Here is a 16,199-nt window from a genome sequence, read left to right as displayed (position 1 = left end):
CATTGGAAGGACTGATGCTGAAGCTGAAGCTCCAATGCTTTGGCCACCTGATGCAAAGAGCTGACTCATTTGAAAAGACCTTGATGCTGGGAAAGATTGAAGGCTGGAGGAGAAGGGGCCAACAGAGGATGAGATGGTTGGATGGCATCGCCGACTCAATGGACATGAGTTTGAGCAAGCTCCAGGAGATGGTGAAGGACAGAGGAGCCTGATGCACTGCAGTCCATGGGGTCGTAAAGAGGTGGACACGACTGAGCGACTGAACAATAACAATAAAATCACCTGGGTGAGGCCTGCCTTCACTACCCTATTCAAAATCTCAGTCCCACTGGTGTTCCTCATTTTCTTTACCACACTCTCTTTTCCATAGCATTTATGACATAAAACTGCATTATAAGAAATAAGGGAATAATTTTATTGTCCCCCCAACACTAGATTCTGAGTGCCCTGGGCAGACGTGCCCTAGTTCTCTAGAAGAGTGGCTGGTACCTAGTAGTTTCTCGCTGTACATCAATATCTGTTGACTGAATGGATGCCCAGGGTTGACAGGGTGTGTGAGAATGAGCCTGCATACATTGCTGTAGTATAAATTGATAAAGCCGTTATATCATCAGTGTTTCACCCAATTTTGACCCAGCACTTCTAGGTATCTTCTGTATAGAAAAGCCTGTCCAGGACACAAAATGATACATGTAAGATGTTCATTCCAGTGTTCACAATAGTGGAAAACTGGGAACAACCCAAATGTTAATCACTGGGGAAAGAGTTGTTTGGATTATGGTTCATACACACTATGGAATATTAATACTATGGAGCCCTTTACAAGAATGTACAGACATGAAAAGGGCTCTAAGATATATTGGATATCTTAGTTACTGAAATTTTCAATAACTTTCAACTGGTTATTGAAAAACATGGTAGAATTCTATGTACAGTGCACGAACTAATACGTAAAAACTAAATAAGACTATTGTCTGTAGCTACATGTACCTGTGTGTAACGATGGGAAAAAAGATACATCCAAATGTAATGGAAGGAGGAGGATGGGAAGGGACTTTTTACTCTCTAGGTTTTGTGTGTGGTCTGATTTTTTATATATAAGAACATATTTATGCACTACTCATGAAATTTTTTAAATTATATAGCAAACCCTATAAAGAATAGTATGCAGTAATTATATGAAAAATGGAGGAAATTAATCTTTTTTTCCCAGACTCTCTGTAATTTTCTTCTTATAAATAAGAACAGGTACTCTGTTAAGTGGACTTCCCAGGTGGTTCTAGTGTTAAAGAAACTACCTCCCAGTGCAGAGACTCGGGTTCAGTCCCTGGGTCAGGAAGATAGATCCCCTGGAGGAGGGCATAGCAACTCACTCCAGTATTCTTGCCTGGAGAATCTCATGAAACAAGGAACCTCGCGGGCTACAATCCATAGGGTTGCAAAGAGTCAGACACGACTGAATCAGCTTAGCAGGCACACACTCTGTTAAGTGGTGCAGAAAGCACAGTTTCAGCTACTCCCACAAAGATTTCTGGGTTGGGCTCTCCAGGGGCTGACTAGGGAATGTATGATTCTATCCATCCAGGCAAGAGAACCAGCCTCCATCATGTTTGGGTCTGTCCTGAGCTCAGGTGGCTCACCGCACCTGGAGACCTTGTTCTCCATCCACCGTGGGAACACCAACGTGGGCTTTGGTTGCTAGGGCAGTAAATAGCCTTAAGGTTGAACCAACTGGTGAGGGCCACAGTCGTCCTCTGAAAAGAATTACTATATTCTAGGGATGTTACTGGACAGATGAAATTGAAGTCTGCAGGGCCCTAAATTTATTGTCTGTTAGCTCTGTGGTGAGGGAAAACAGGAGGAGAGACCAAATCTGCTGTTTGGGGTACACTGGTGCGCGTTCTTGCACAAATACTTTTCCTGGGCATAGCATGTGTTCCTTTTTGTTAGGTGTTAACTGTCCTATCCCCAAAGTGACATTAGGCCTGAACATGTGCCCAACCCTTGGCCAGCTACTCCCACTGCTCCCATCAAAAGAAATCAAGCACTTCCTGGGAGTCACCAGTTAGAGGCCTTACACACTTTGCTTCTTCATTTTTAGGAGCTGCTTAACTCAAAGGCTCTGGTCTCAACAGCTGGAAAACAGTCAACTAACCACCTTGCCTGGGTTCTGGCCATGAACGATTCTTCTCTTATCTCTGAAGACAACCATGCCATGTCTGTGTTGTTATCCAACTAGTCCTGCCTTTGGAGGGATCACAGGTGGGACAACTGCCTACAGGATGTGAAGAAACATCAGCGTTGCTGCTGTCAGGCAGGCAGCAGCAGCCCTTGTTATTTATTAATCCAGCGTCTCTGCAGCATGAGTCACTGTGTTTTGTGAATGTGATGGGCACTGTTTCTGCCCTCGGGTCTACAGTGAGTGGGAAAAACACCTCCATGAACAGGTAATTAAATATGCCGTGATGAGCCAAGAAAAAGGTGCAGCCGGAGGGGCATCTAACAGAGAGCTGGGAGGAAAAGACTTCCTACAGAAAGGGACATAATAGCTGACGAAGAATGAGCTGGCCGCAGCTTCACTACCCTCTCGTGTGGCTGAAGACCTTTTATTATCTCTATTGTTTCTTTGGTCTTATGGGAATAAAAGCATCTGGAAACTTTTGAGGACCTTTTCAAACCTTAATAGTTTATGATCCCGTACAATTCATTCCTTCTATTCACAGCTCTCAGCAATGTCTGCTGTCATACCTTTTGTTCTATTATGTGGGTCCTCCAAAGAAAAATCTAAGAGCAGGCTTTCCTATGTGTTGTTCACTGATAATTCCCTGACATCTAGAATATTGCCTGTATGTGCATGCGTGCCAAGTCGCTTCAGTCGTGTCTGATTCTTTGTGGGCTATGGGCTGTAGCCTGCTAGGCTCCTCTGCCCATGGGATTCTCCAGGTAAGAATACTGGAGTGGGTTGCCATGCCCTCCTCCAGGGGATCTTCCCCACACAGGGATCAAACCCAAGTCTCTAAAGACTCTTGAGAGTCCCTTGTACTGCAAGGAGATCCAACAAGTTCATCCTAAAGGAAATCAGTCCTGAATATTCATTGGAAGGACTGATGCAGAAGCTGAAACTCTAATACTTTGGCCACCTGATGTGAAGAACTGACTCACTGGAAAAGACCCTTATGCTGAGAAAGATTGAAGGCGGCAGCAGAGAATGAGATGGTTGGATGGCATCACCGACTCAATGGACATGAGTTTGAGTAAACTCTGGAAGTTGGTGATGGACAGGGAGGCCTGGCATGCTGCAGTCCATGGGGTCGCAAAGAGTCATACACAACTGAGCGACTGAACTGAACCAAGCACCACCTGGGAAGCCCGTTGCTTGTGCATAGCTGCTCAATAAAATACTATTGAATGATGGCAGAAAAATTTCCCAGGCAGCCTTTTGTGAGGGATTTACTGCTTATCCTGAGCAGGAATGTGGCTAGCAAAGGCACTTCCGGTGTCATCAGCCTAACCCTATCCAAGTGCTCCTCCTGCTTTAATGATGAACCGTCCTGCTGTAAGACACAAGCCTATCAAATTACAAAAAGCACCCGAGGGCAGGAAATGCAGAGCCTCCCTGAGACCTGCTGCTGCTGCTAAGTCGCTGCAGTCGTGTCGGACTCTTAGCAACCCCATGGACTGCAGCCTACCAGGCTCATCTGTCCATGGGATTTTCCAGGCACGAGTACTGGAGTGGGTTGCCATTGCCTTCCCTGAGAACTAGAGGCCAGAAAGTCCCCCGGACCACAGCAGCTCCCATACTTCCTCCCTCCTTCTTCCTCCCTAGTCCTTGCCTGTGTCTGCTTCCTGGGACGGCAGACCCTTTTCTGATTTTCCTTATACAAAGCTGCCCCTGAAGTTGCCCCTTCAGCCTTCCATTTTGGGTACAAATAGGTAATTAACCCGGATCCAAACTGCTGGAAGAAAATCTGCTTGGTATTCTTCCAGTCCCTCGTGTTCCCCGGTCTGGTCAGCAGTGGCCAGAGATGCAGGGACACTTTCCTCATCAGAATCAAAGGAAGGCTACAGGACTTCCCTGGTGGCCCAGTGGTTTAAGTGCCTTGTAATGCAGGGGACACGGGTTCGACCCCTGGTCAGGAGCTAGGATTCCACAGGCTGAGGAGCAACCAAGCCCATAGGCCACAACTACTAAGCCCATGAGTCCCAGAGCCCTTGCTCTGCAAGAAGAGAAACCGCTGCCATGGGAAGCCCGAGCACGGCAACTAGAGAAAGCTTGTGCACGCCAAAAAGCCAGCACAGTCAGAGATTGACTAATTAATTAATTATATATATATATATATCTTTTTTAAAGAAATCAAAGGAAAAATAATGGGTGGAAGGAAAGGAAATGATTAGTGGAAGAAATGATTGGCATCTCTACCGACAGGCATCATACACATTCCCTTCTAGAATGAAGTGCTGGAGAAGGTTAACCCCAGATCACTAGACCAGGAGATAAGAAAAGGGAACCTGCCCATGGCTTTGTCCAAGCCCTTCACCAGAGGGTACACTCTCAGGACTCCCCCAGACAAAGTTCATCAGTTGCCCCCTTGACATCCCTGCTGCTTGTTGCCTCTTGGGCTTTGTTGAAAGGTTGGAGATGGGGGTGAGTCATCCGTTGCCCCCACAGCCCCATTGCTTGGGAGAGCAGAGGCAACTGAGGCGCTTTCAGACAGAAAAATATAATTTAAGGGCTTGGCATCTGGCTGGGAGCAGAGAGCTGTGTTGCCATGGCAATGCCTCGCTTCATTTAACAGCAACATATCCCTGAGTTTGGTCACATCCACACTCAGGCACATACAGCTCCCTGTCAGCAGCCCCCGCGATGCACATACACATACCTCTGGCAGAAATCCCTCTGCAGAAGCGAAACCCATTCCTGAGCCTGCCTCCCCGTCATAGACACCCACGCCCATACCCTTTCGTGCAGTACCTCGGCCAATCGTGTGGGCTGCAAAAGCACCCCCAGACGGCACGGAGCCCTCCAGGGAATTTAGAGGGCCAGATGAGTGCAGAGACCCTGTGACAGGTCCACGCGAAAGCCTGCTGGGGTCCATATGCTTTCCGGCCTTCCTAACACACATCTGTCTTCCTTTATAAATCTCCTTTATGCCATCTCCAACCCTTTGTAAATCTCTAACCCTTTAATGATGCCCAAGAGCATAGGAAAGAGAGGAATAGTGGCGTCTGGTGCGCTAATGCTTCTTTATTTTCTAAAGAGGAAAGGAGTTAGGCCAAAACCTTGCAGGTACTTATCCAGAGACCCCTAAGCGCCTGCTAAGCTTCTGTTTCTGCCCCTCCCTTAACTCAGGCAGCAGAGGACAGGATGGATCAGGGCAGGGAGACCTGGAAGCACAAGGATGTTCACAGCAATGCTATTTGAGGCAGGGAACAACCAGAAACAGACTAAACGTCCTTTCACAAGGAATAGGTAAATACATTTAGAGAAAGAGCGAGGAAAGAAACTATAGCTATTTCACCAGATTCCCAGTGATAAGAAATAAAATGTCATCAGACTTGGAAATAGCTGCAAATGTGAAATAGATGTGCATATTATCACTGAGCTATCAAAATGGATGACGGGGATTGTCTGTTCTCTTCTGGATCTCTGCCACTGCTTGCTGATCATTAAGTAATTTTCAGAACCACATTTCCACCCATAAAATGTAATGATTCTCCTTGATGAGGTCTTTGTGAAAAGAAAAAAAACGAGTGATGATTTCACACTTACACAATATTCCTGCAAAGACGGTTTGGTCCACTGGCATTGACGATTTAATAAAACAGTGCCCACAAAGGCAAAGAAAAAGAGGGTGAACTAAAGAGAAAATAGAACACCTCTGTTTTAACATGGTAAGTCTGAAGCATCACGATTCCCAACATGTCTTGTTATGTGCAGAGCATGGTGCAAAGCATCAAGTTCCCGGGACACAACAGGAAGAAGCAGAAAAAGAACTGAGACTATTAGAAAGATGCCAGTGATGAGATGTCACCTGGGGTGCCAAACCCACAGGGAAGAAAGAGGTCCCAGGCCACACGCCTGGGATAGGACCACAGACAGGTGGAAGGGAAGGCTGTGGGGAAGGGAACGTCTTCCTCACTCCTGACATTTCCTTCCAGAGAAGGAAGCTTAACTAGTGGAACTTATGGAACTCTCTCTGCCCCACTGCTCCAGTGACTTGCTGTTAACTTTGGAAAGAGTGCCTGGGCACCCTTGACTCAGCCCACATCTTGTTTCTCTTGGGTAACTGTTCTCCCCACCTTCTTGCTTTTACTCTTTTTTTTTTTTTAAGGAGTAGGCATTTTACTTATGTATTTCAGAACAATAAAGACTTTTATTACATGAACTGAGGTAGGAGGGAAGAGGGTTTATTTTTGCTTATTTATGTATTCTGTTTTTTTTTGGTTTTTTTGAGACTTGTAGGATCTCAGTTCCCCAACCAGGGATTGAACCTGTGGCCCCTGCGTTGGGAGTGCCAAGTCTTAACCACTGGACAGCCAGGGGCGTCCTTGCTTTTACCCTTAAAGGGCAGGAGGTCTGTCTCCAGTCAGTGTTGGGACCGAGTGGGTAGGTCTGCTTAAATTCTGGGGCTCGGTATTAGCAAACTCCATTGGCTAAAGAATGGTCTCTGACCGCCAATAAAGGTACTATTTCACCTTCCATACTTACTTTTGTTTTATGCCTTGACTTATGCAAAACTCAGGTGGAAATAAGAATGCTAACATTTGGGAGCCACTTGAAGTCTGTCGTGGTTATCCGCTGCGGCATAACAAACTCCCCACAGACTTTGTAACTTAAAATGACAAGTGTGTTATGTTTCCCAGGGGCGGCCTAGTGGAACGGTCATGAGGCTGCAGGTCAGGCTGCTGTGGTCTGAAGCCTGTTCAGAGCCAGAGCATCAGCTTGCAGCGTGGCTGCTGGTCAGAGGCCTCAGCTCCTCCCTCTGCGGCCTCTCCGCAGGGCTGCCTGCGGGGCCCCTGACACAGGAGGGCTCCTCCAGGGCAGTGATCTAACTGACAAAGGGGAGGACGGCACCGGGCCTTTATAACCTAGCTTCCAAAGTCAAACGCCGTCACTTTTCTCTGTATTCTTTAGAAGGGAGTCCAGCCCAGAAGGGGAATTCAGCTACATCTCTCCAGAGGAGTGTCAAAGAACTCAGGGATCATTCTTAAAACCACAGAGTCCTCGACAGAGGAAAAGCGACTCTGCTGTCTCACGTAAGAAGCCAGGCAAGAGCTGGAGAAGGAGACGCCATTTGTTCAAGCAGCTTTTTGTTTTTGGCTGAGCCTGCCTGGTGGCAAGTGGGATCCTTGTTCCCTAACCAGGGGTCAAACCTGTGTCCCCGGCACTGGAAGTGCAGAGTCTTCACCGCTGGACCGCCAGGGAATTCCCCAATCAAACAGCTTTTATCGCCCGCTAGCTCGTGGGCTTCGAGCTGGATATCACGTGGAAAGAGGAATAACACAAGACCCTTCGCTGAGTATCTGGGTGAAACCGGACACTTCTTTGACTCCCTCCTTTGACCATGTCCCTCCCCTCAAGGCGACTCGTCCACAGGCCCTGCAGAGGGGCCTAGCCAGAGTACTGGTCTCCCTTCTAGACTGTGCTCTGAGCACCCAAGGCCCCCAAATGCTCTTCCCAAATGGCCCAAGCCTCCTCCCTGTGCCTTGCAGTTCTCATCCTCGGGGTCATTTTCCCACCCACGGCTGCACCCCCGGCCCACGGGCTACTTGCTGGGGTGTGGACGAAGCTTGGTCATGCAGACTGGGGTGTGCTTTACGCATGGTGTGGAGGTGAGGAAGGGACAAGAAGAGGAGGATGGGCCAGGGGGTGGGGGCCGCGGCTGACGAGAGGCCAGTTGTTAGGCGCGCGCAGGTCAAGGTGTCCACAGCACACCAGGGGCGTTCCTTTCCTTCCTAGCTTGCCAGTGCCCTTGTCTATCATCTAGCACGCCTGTCTCAGCCGAGGGCAGATGTGGGTCGAGGTTTCGCTCCCTCAGAGGCACCCCTTTGCAGCCAGGGACCAGCAGATAGTGTCAACAAGCAGCAGTGAGATGGCACTTCTGAGCCCAGGCCTCCCTCTAGTGACCAGTCCAGGGACAACAGCGAGAGGCTCCTGGCCACTCTTGTGAATGGACGCGCCTTCCAGAACCTGCTTTCCAAAAATGCTATCTGATCCTGAGGTGCTTGGCTTAGACACCTCAAAAACAAGGCACAATTTCTCAAGCTCCACGGCCCCCATATCGGTCTTCAAGGGAAAAGCAATGCCCACGCCTCTGTCCAGTGGACGAGGTCCTTCCCAAGGTCGGCTGCCCCCCGCCGCCCCCCGCTGGCGCGCACCCCTGCGCTTCGGTCAGGCCACAGGGCTCTCTCTTCCCCACTCACCAAGTGCTTTCGAGCCTCTCTTCTTTTGCTGGCAGCAAACGGTCCACCTCAGCTCATCAGACTCTTCCTCCCCCCAAAGACTCACTTAGCTTCTCTGTGGCTCCCCTGGGGGAGAAGTCTCGACCTCTCAGAGGGTCTCTTTGAGTGCTTTTCTACAGAACAGCAGCTAACGCGGACTGAGGCGTAATGCCAGTCCCAGCACTGAGGCCTCTAGTGACATTATGTCATTGAATCCTCACTAGAACTCCAAAGCCAGGAGCTACGAGCATCCCCATTTTACAGACCAGGAAACTGACAGGCGCAGGGTTAATCATATGCCCATGGACACACGAACAGCACGTGAGAGGCATATTCCCATGGACACACCAACAGCCACCATGCTTTCTTGAGCTCCAAGCCGCCTCCTCTGAGCGTGGCTTGTACATGGGACTTGAGGGCCCCTGTGACTCCTGCCTGGAGAGGCCTCAACCTAGTTTCTGAACCAATGGCAGACAGGAAGGGTTGGCTTTGCCTCCCATGCTTTTTCTCAGGTCCTCTAGTTCTCTGAATCTTGATTCTGACTGAATCTCCCATCTTGTTCCGGACTCAGAGCCAGTCACACATTGTTAATAAGGAAGGGCACACCCATGGGCATAGTTTGCAGTCTAAAGATTAACTAAGAATAAGAAACAGGGTGTAACTTTGAGGTGGTTGCCAAAACAACTGATTCTTAATTCCCATTTCTAAATTAATAAACCCAAGTCAGCCAGGACCATAAGGGTTTGTGCTGACCCAGCCAGCTGCTGCCACAGGAGGGCTGTCCACAGCCCCCACTGTCCCCTGTTCCCTGGCAGGACAAGCCTGTGTCTCCTCCCCCCCACCTGACCCCTTCTTCCTCCCAACGGCATTCTCTGCTCTCTGTCCTCTAATTTAGCTAACAAGCACTAAAGAAACACTTTTTTGTCCACCCGAAGTACTCAAGTTACTAGGTTGTTACCATGTCTTCCTTTTTTTCCTTCAAAATGAAAATACAGGATTTTGTTTAAAAATTCTTCCTGATTATGAAAGTAATACAGTCTGGTGAAAAATACAAGCACACACATGTTTATGGTAGAAAGTGAAAGTTGTCAGCCATTCCACCAGAACAAGATAATCACTGTTTTCAGTTTAGTTTCTAGCATTCCAGATGTGTGTGTGTGATTCCATATTAATCTGAGTTTTAAATGAAGACTTTCCTCATGGAAATTTCATTCCAGCAGTCCTGGGTTGAAGTGATACTGCTGCTATAAGATCCAGGTCAAGAACCATCCAGATTCACCCAAACAGAATTTTCCAGCTTCCATCGGGAAGGGTTAAGAAGAGGGAACCTTTGGTTCCAGAAGTCCTGAGATCCTTATACAAATTAATCATAAAAGGTCTGTGTATAACATGACCTTTACTAAAGCCATAGATAGGGAGGCTTTCTTGCACGATTTCTTCAGAGCCAAGCTCCTACTTACTCATATCACCAAAACTAAGGGAGCCCATTGATGTGGTATTTCCCTTCACAGTAATGAAACTCTGCTCTCCGGGATACTTTGCTCTCTTTTCTTTAGAACTCAGCCTAGGATGGCACAGCTTTCGTACCCAGTTCCTGTCCAGAGGAGCTCACAGGCCGTGGGAATAGTCCTCCCCCTCCAGGGCAGGAGGCAAATTTCTCCATAAACAGAAAAATGCCAGACTGTGAAGCAGGACTCACGCTCCAGTGGCTGACTCACATCACCAAAGCCCAAGAGACTGAAGCACAAGACCAGAAAAGCAGTTTAATCATTTTCTAGTAAGAAGTAGACCCTGTGAACGGATTGATAGGCTACTTGCATTTGCTGACCAGCAGTTTCTCTCCCTGTGAGCTTATGATTACAAATGAAAACAAAAATAGAAAAATGGTCACGATAACAGTTCCATTTACTCTGTTGAGTGCCTACTGCGTGCTAGGTACTGCGCTGAGCATTTTATCTTCATCTTCTTAAATTAGTCTCTCTACAACACTATACAGCATCACCCACTCAACAGACATGAGTTTGAACAAGCTCTGGGAGTTGGTGATGGACAGGGAGGCCTGGCGTGCTGCCGTCCATGGGGTCGCAAAGAGCCGGACACGACTGAGCGGCTGAACTGACTGAACAACACTGTACAGTGGGTACTATTTTTATCCCCACTTTGCAAGGGGGTTCAGAAATGTTTATAGCAAATAAGTAGTGGATCCACGGTTCAAACCCAGTTCTTCATGCTCCTGAGGCCCAAGCTCTGAATTTCCCACCCACCTGGCCTCTCCTTCCCTTCTGGGAAACCAGATTGCAATCCTGACTCAGAACAAGAGAGCGTTGTGTGGACACTAGAACACAGCTCAAATGTAACGGGCCTCTTCGGAGCCGATCTCAACACAGTGATGTACAGGGTCTGCATCCCACATACGGAGCATCCACTGCGGTAGCCATCGTCCATGGAGGACTTGAGCATCCTCGGATTTAGGTACGCACAAGGGTCCTGGAACCGAGGAACCACTGTACAAAGAAAGCACAGATCTGACTCCAAAATCACCAATGCAGAAGGTCCATTTTCCTGAAACGAAAAAAGAAAGTGAAGTCGTTCAGTCGTGTCTGACTCTTTGCGGCCCCATAGACTACACCTGGAAAATCCCATGGACAGAGGAGCCTGGAAGGCTGCAGTCCATGGGGTCGCTGAGGGTTGGACACGACTGAGCGACTTCACTTTCACTTTTCACTTTCCTGCATTGGAGAAGGAAATGGCAACCCACTCCAGTGTTCTTGCCTGGAGAATCCCAGGGACGGGGGAGCCTCGTGGGCTGCCATCTATGGGGTCGCACAGAGTCGGACACGACTGAAGCGACTTAGTAGTGGTAGTAGTAGACTACAGCCTACCAGGCTCCTCCGTCAATGGGATTTTCCAGGCAAGAGTACTAGAGTGGGTTGCTATTTCCTTCTCCAGGGAATCCAGGGTTTGAACCAGGGTCTCCCACATTGTAGGCAGACACTTTACCATCTGAGCCACCAGAGATTTTATGAAAAGAAGAGCGAAGAGTTTACACATCATGAAACTTTCTAAATATTCCATCTCAACATCTGTCTTTTTTCCATGTGTCTCTCCCTCTAGGGCTTCCCAGGTGGCTCAGTGGTGAAGAAACTCCCTGCCAAAGCAGGAGAGGTGGGTTTGAACCCTGGATTGGGAAGATCCCCTGGAGGACGGTATGGTAACTGAGCAGGCTCTCCCTCAACCCACTCCAGTATTCTTGCCTGGAGAATCCCATGGAGAAAGGAGCCTGGAAGGCTACAGTCCATGGAGTCACAATGAGTCAGACACAACTGAGCGAATGAGCGGGCTCTCCCTCCAGGAACAGTCCACATCCCTTTCCTCCTCCCGCTCTGCTCCATTCCTCATTCCGTCTTCTGGGACTCCTCCTTGACTTCCCTCCAGATTTCTCCTCCCTCCTTCAAATCTCTATCCTGGTTTCCTATCTCAGAGATGACAGATTGATAGCTCCAAGCAGGGCCTCCAAAAGTGTTTTGATTGACTCACACAGTTGTTCAAAAGTTTGAATTAGTGAGATTTAAAATTAGCAGGTTTCACACATAAATTTAATTTGAAACTTTGAAAGAAAAGGTTTGCTTTTTCCTTCCCTGTGGAGAAGCCACTGGTTGGAGCTGAGCAGCACCTGTTTTTTCTAGAAGCTCAGATTCTTCCCTTTATCAGTCGCCTTCCTTCCCCACAGCCTGCTGACAATAAGTTTGAAGGTCAAGTGTTCTTTGTCATCATTTTCGTCAACTAAGTTATCGCCTGACCTTTTTGGGTATTTGATTTTCAAATCCCATCTATTTCTTTTTTTTGGATACCACAGCCTGGTAACTAGCACAGCTAGACTTTGCAGCAGTCCTTGGGATGGCTTTTCCTGGCACGTCTATGAATAGTCTTGAACACCTTGTAAACGGGACACTGACTGAAGTTCTCGTGTGTGTGTGTGTGTGTGTGTATGTGTGTGCTCACTCGCTCAGTTGTGTCCAACTCATTGCGACCCCATGGACTGTAGCCCACCACGTTCCTCTCTCCATGGAATTTTCCAGGCAAGAACACTGGAACCGGTTGCCATTTCCTATTCCCGGGGATCTTCCCAAGCCAGGGATTGAACCCATGTCTCGTGTGCCTCCTACATTGGCAAGTGGATTCTTTACCACTGGGAAGCCCCTCCAAAGACACTATCCACGGATGAAAAGGCAACCCATAGAATGGGAGAAAATATTCGCAAATTCCTGATAAGGGATTAACGCTCAATATCCAGAGAGCTCCTGCATATTCAACAGCAATGTTCAACAACGAAGAAGCAACTAACCTGATGATAAATGGGCATGGCTGCTCATGGGAAATCATCCAGCGTATACACCCAAGGAGAACATGCCCTCTGCACTCAATTGAATGCAGAGCAAAGGTCAGGCGTATCTCCTAGAGACTTGCTCTTATCACAGGGTAAAAGTCAGTTGGGCAATAAAAAGTGAATGCGTAATGTACCAGACGGTGATAACATAATATAAAGAGTTTAATATTTGTTCTAAGATGGGTGCTTCTAATCTGACTTTTATACTTATGATAAGAATAAGCTTAGTGCCTAGTGATTCATCTTTGAAATAAACTTTCTCATTTTTACCTCACGCTTGGGGATTCATTTGATTATAATCCTTGAAGTTGTCAGTTGAGCTTTTACTTTTTCTAATGAATCCAGCTTCTATAGCGTCTTGCGATGGTAGACTGTATTGTTGTCTAAGAGTATTCACTGTTCCTCCCTTGGATAAGATTGTGTTTTCCTTGCCTTGTTGACATCAGGCTTGCCCTTGTGGTTTGGGGCAATAAAATTTGAGTGGAAGTGATCTGTATCACCTCTATAGCTAGCAGTTGCTTATCATTGTCCTTTCTTCTCTGGACCACAATGAGGAGAGCCAGGCTCTGGGGTGAAGGCAACATGGAACAGAGCCTACTCCCTGCTGGATAAAGAGCCTGAATGAGAAATAAACCTTTGTCACATGCCATTGAGATATCAGGATTGTTTGTTACGGTAGCATACTCTAACCTATCCTGACCAAGACATGGGCAAACGAAGCAAAACTACTAACTCTGATAACACAATAGGTTGCGAAGTTGTCTATTTTTTTCCTATGTATCAAAATGATTTATATTTTCTCATTGATTGAGAAGTAAATACCATAAGTTTAAACTCATAAAGTAACTACATACTCATCAGATGCTCCATATAATGATACATAAAATTACAGCTATATATACCAGATACACACAAATCACCCTCCCAGGACAAAGCTTAGATAGGAAACTGTCAACGTTTGCTTTTTTGCAACTCCCCTTTTAAGCACCCGTTGCAGAACAAACCCCTTTCCAACAGACATATTCTTCCTTGAGAGAGGCCGATGGCTTTAATCAGCCTATTGTGTCAGGTTCTGCTAACTTAGAAGGCATTCTGCCTCTTGAGGTGGCTGTGTATGTCTCAATTCAAATCCATTATGAGTGAAATATTTTCAAAGTATTGCTGTAATACAGGTACCTGGAAAAAAAAATGCTAGAGTAGCAAACAATAAGTAAATTCTCCCTCCCGCCCTAGTCCCCAGTACCACTCTACAGAAGTAATCCTGTTAGGAGTGTCTTATCAGGGCCAGCTTCCAGGGTATACTATCCCCGTAGTCACCCAGACCTCCATGCTCAGTATTCTGAACTTGGTTTAATGCTCTGCCATTACCATCTGAAATTCTTAATCAGTTTTGAGCAAGGGCCTAGCATTTTCATTTTGCACTGGGCTCCCAAATCATATTGCTGGTCCTGCTTATGTATATCCTTCAGAAACATTTCCACGCATGTACAAGCATATGTTTGCTTTTTTTTTTTTTTTTTTAAACACAGTAGCTCATCAAGTCCTTTTCTTCTTCCTGGGCCTGCAGAAAGACCTCATTTCTCAGCCTAACTTGCAGTTAAGTTGGAACTCTATGACTGAGCTCTGGCCAGTGGAAGGTAGGCAGAAGGGAGGAACACCACCTCCAGAAGGATCCCCTAAAGGGGCGTACCAACTCTTCTGCAGTCTTTCTCTCAGGTGGATGGCTCTTGATGTTTGCACGGGAATGAAGGACTCTAAAAGCGTACCATCATGTGAGAGGAGGATCCCATCATGAGTCATTCCTGAAAGGCGAGCCACTTGGAAGAACCTCTAACCCACATGAGACTGCTATTCTATCAGGCTGTGGCCTCTTTGGGGTGGTTTATTACAGCAGTTGTAGTGTTAATTACCATAAGACATACACAAATAAGGTCATACTCTGTGTGTGTGTACATATTATGTGTGCATGCATGCTAAGTCACTTCAGTTGTGTCTGACTCTTTGGGACCCTGCGGACTATAGCCCGCCAGACTCACCTATCCATAGGAATCTCCAGGCAAGAATACTGGAATGGTTTCGTGTGCCCTCCTTCAGGAAATCTTCCTGACCCAGATATCCAAGCCATGTCTCTTATGCCTTCTGCATTGGCAGGTGGGTTCTTTACCATTAGTGGCACCTGGGAAGCCCATATATTACACACACACACACACACACACACATATATATATATAATGTATGTATATAAATGTTTATATAACTATCATATATGTCTTTAATATATAAATATTATATATATATGTAAATGTCTTTGGCACCTTTGGCTTCCCTGGTAGCTCAGCTGGTAAAGAATCCACCTGCAAGGAAGGAGACCCTGGTTCCAATCCTGGGTCAGGAAGATCCCCTGGAGAAAGGATAGGCTACCCACTCCAATATTCTTGGGCTTCCCTGATGGCTTAGATGATAAAGAATCTGCATGAAATGCGGGAGACCTGGGTTTGATCCCTAGGTTGGGAAGACCCCTGCAGGAGGGCATGGCAACTCACTCCAGTATTCTTGCCTGGAGAATCCCCATGGACAGAGGAGCCTGGCAGGCTACAGTCCATGGGATCGCAAAGAGCTGGACATGACTGAGTGAAGTGTTTTCATCATATGTATGTTGAATTTATACTTTAATTCATTGTTAGTTCTTGGTAGGCGATTCACCTCAGCTCTGAATAATGACAATCTAAGCGATGTGTGTAAAGTGCAGAGCAGGAAATTTCCATGAAACCCTTTGTTCTGGATCTATTTACCTCTTCTCCTTGCTCCGTGTCAAAGCAGAACTAACTCCTGTAGACTGCACTTCTTGAGCCAGCTAGCTTCCTGTTGGGCCTGGCCAACGGAAGACAAGAAATAAGGAAGCGGGAGAAACGGAAAGGCCAGAGTATTTTCTACTTTTCTCATTGCCTTGATGCATCTTTAGCAGCTGCTGCGTGCCTTTGGTGCCTCTAGCTCTTACTGGACAGGCCCTCCAGAGTTCTGACTAAAACTAATTGATCCGGGCCCTGAGCTCCATAGCACTGTCTCCCTTCTTCATTATCGACTGAATGGCTGTGTCCACCCGCCCCCACCGCCCACTGCCAAATCCTTATGTTGAAGCCCTAGACCTCACTGTAGCTGTACTTGGAGATACGTCCTTTACAAGGTGATTACGGTTAAACATGGGCATCAGGGGCCTGGTCCTTCTAAGGAGACACACCAGAGAGCTCGCTCTCTCTCTGTTTTCCTCCCCCCTTTCTCTGCCCCCTCACGCACAGCACAGTGAGATGGTAGCGGCCTAGAGAAGCGACCTCAGAGTGAACCCTACCTTGCTGGCACCTTGATCTTGGAC

General features: G+C 47.2%; 1 protein-coding gene across 1 annotated transcript in view; it reads left to right on the top strand.

Moving 5' to 3' along the window:
- ALKBH1 (alkB homolog 1, histone H2A dioxygenase) overlaps nt 1-2,560 on the top strand; it is a 29,488-nt gene extending 26,928 nt beyond the window's left edge. The window contains exon 6 of the mRNA XM_052646785.1: nt 2,102-2,560. Within this exon, the coding sequence (XP_052502745.1) occupies nt 2,102-2,180 (79 nt within the window). The 3' untranslated portion in view covers nt 2,181-2,560. The remainder of the gene's footprint in view (nt 1-2,101) is intronic.
- The last annotated feature ends 13,639 nt before the right edge of the window (nt 2,561-16,199 follow it).

Source organism: Budorcas taxicolor, chromosome 10 (assembly GCF_023091745.1).
Source record: "Budorcas taxicolor isolate Tak-1 chromosome 10, Takin1.1, whole genome shotgun sequence".
In the NCBI taxonomy this organism is placed as follows: Eukaryota; Metazoa; Chordata; class Mammalia; order Artiodactyla; family Bovidae; genus Budorcas; species Budorcas taxicolor.
This window is presented reverse-complemented; position numbering and strand designations above follow the sequence as displayed.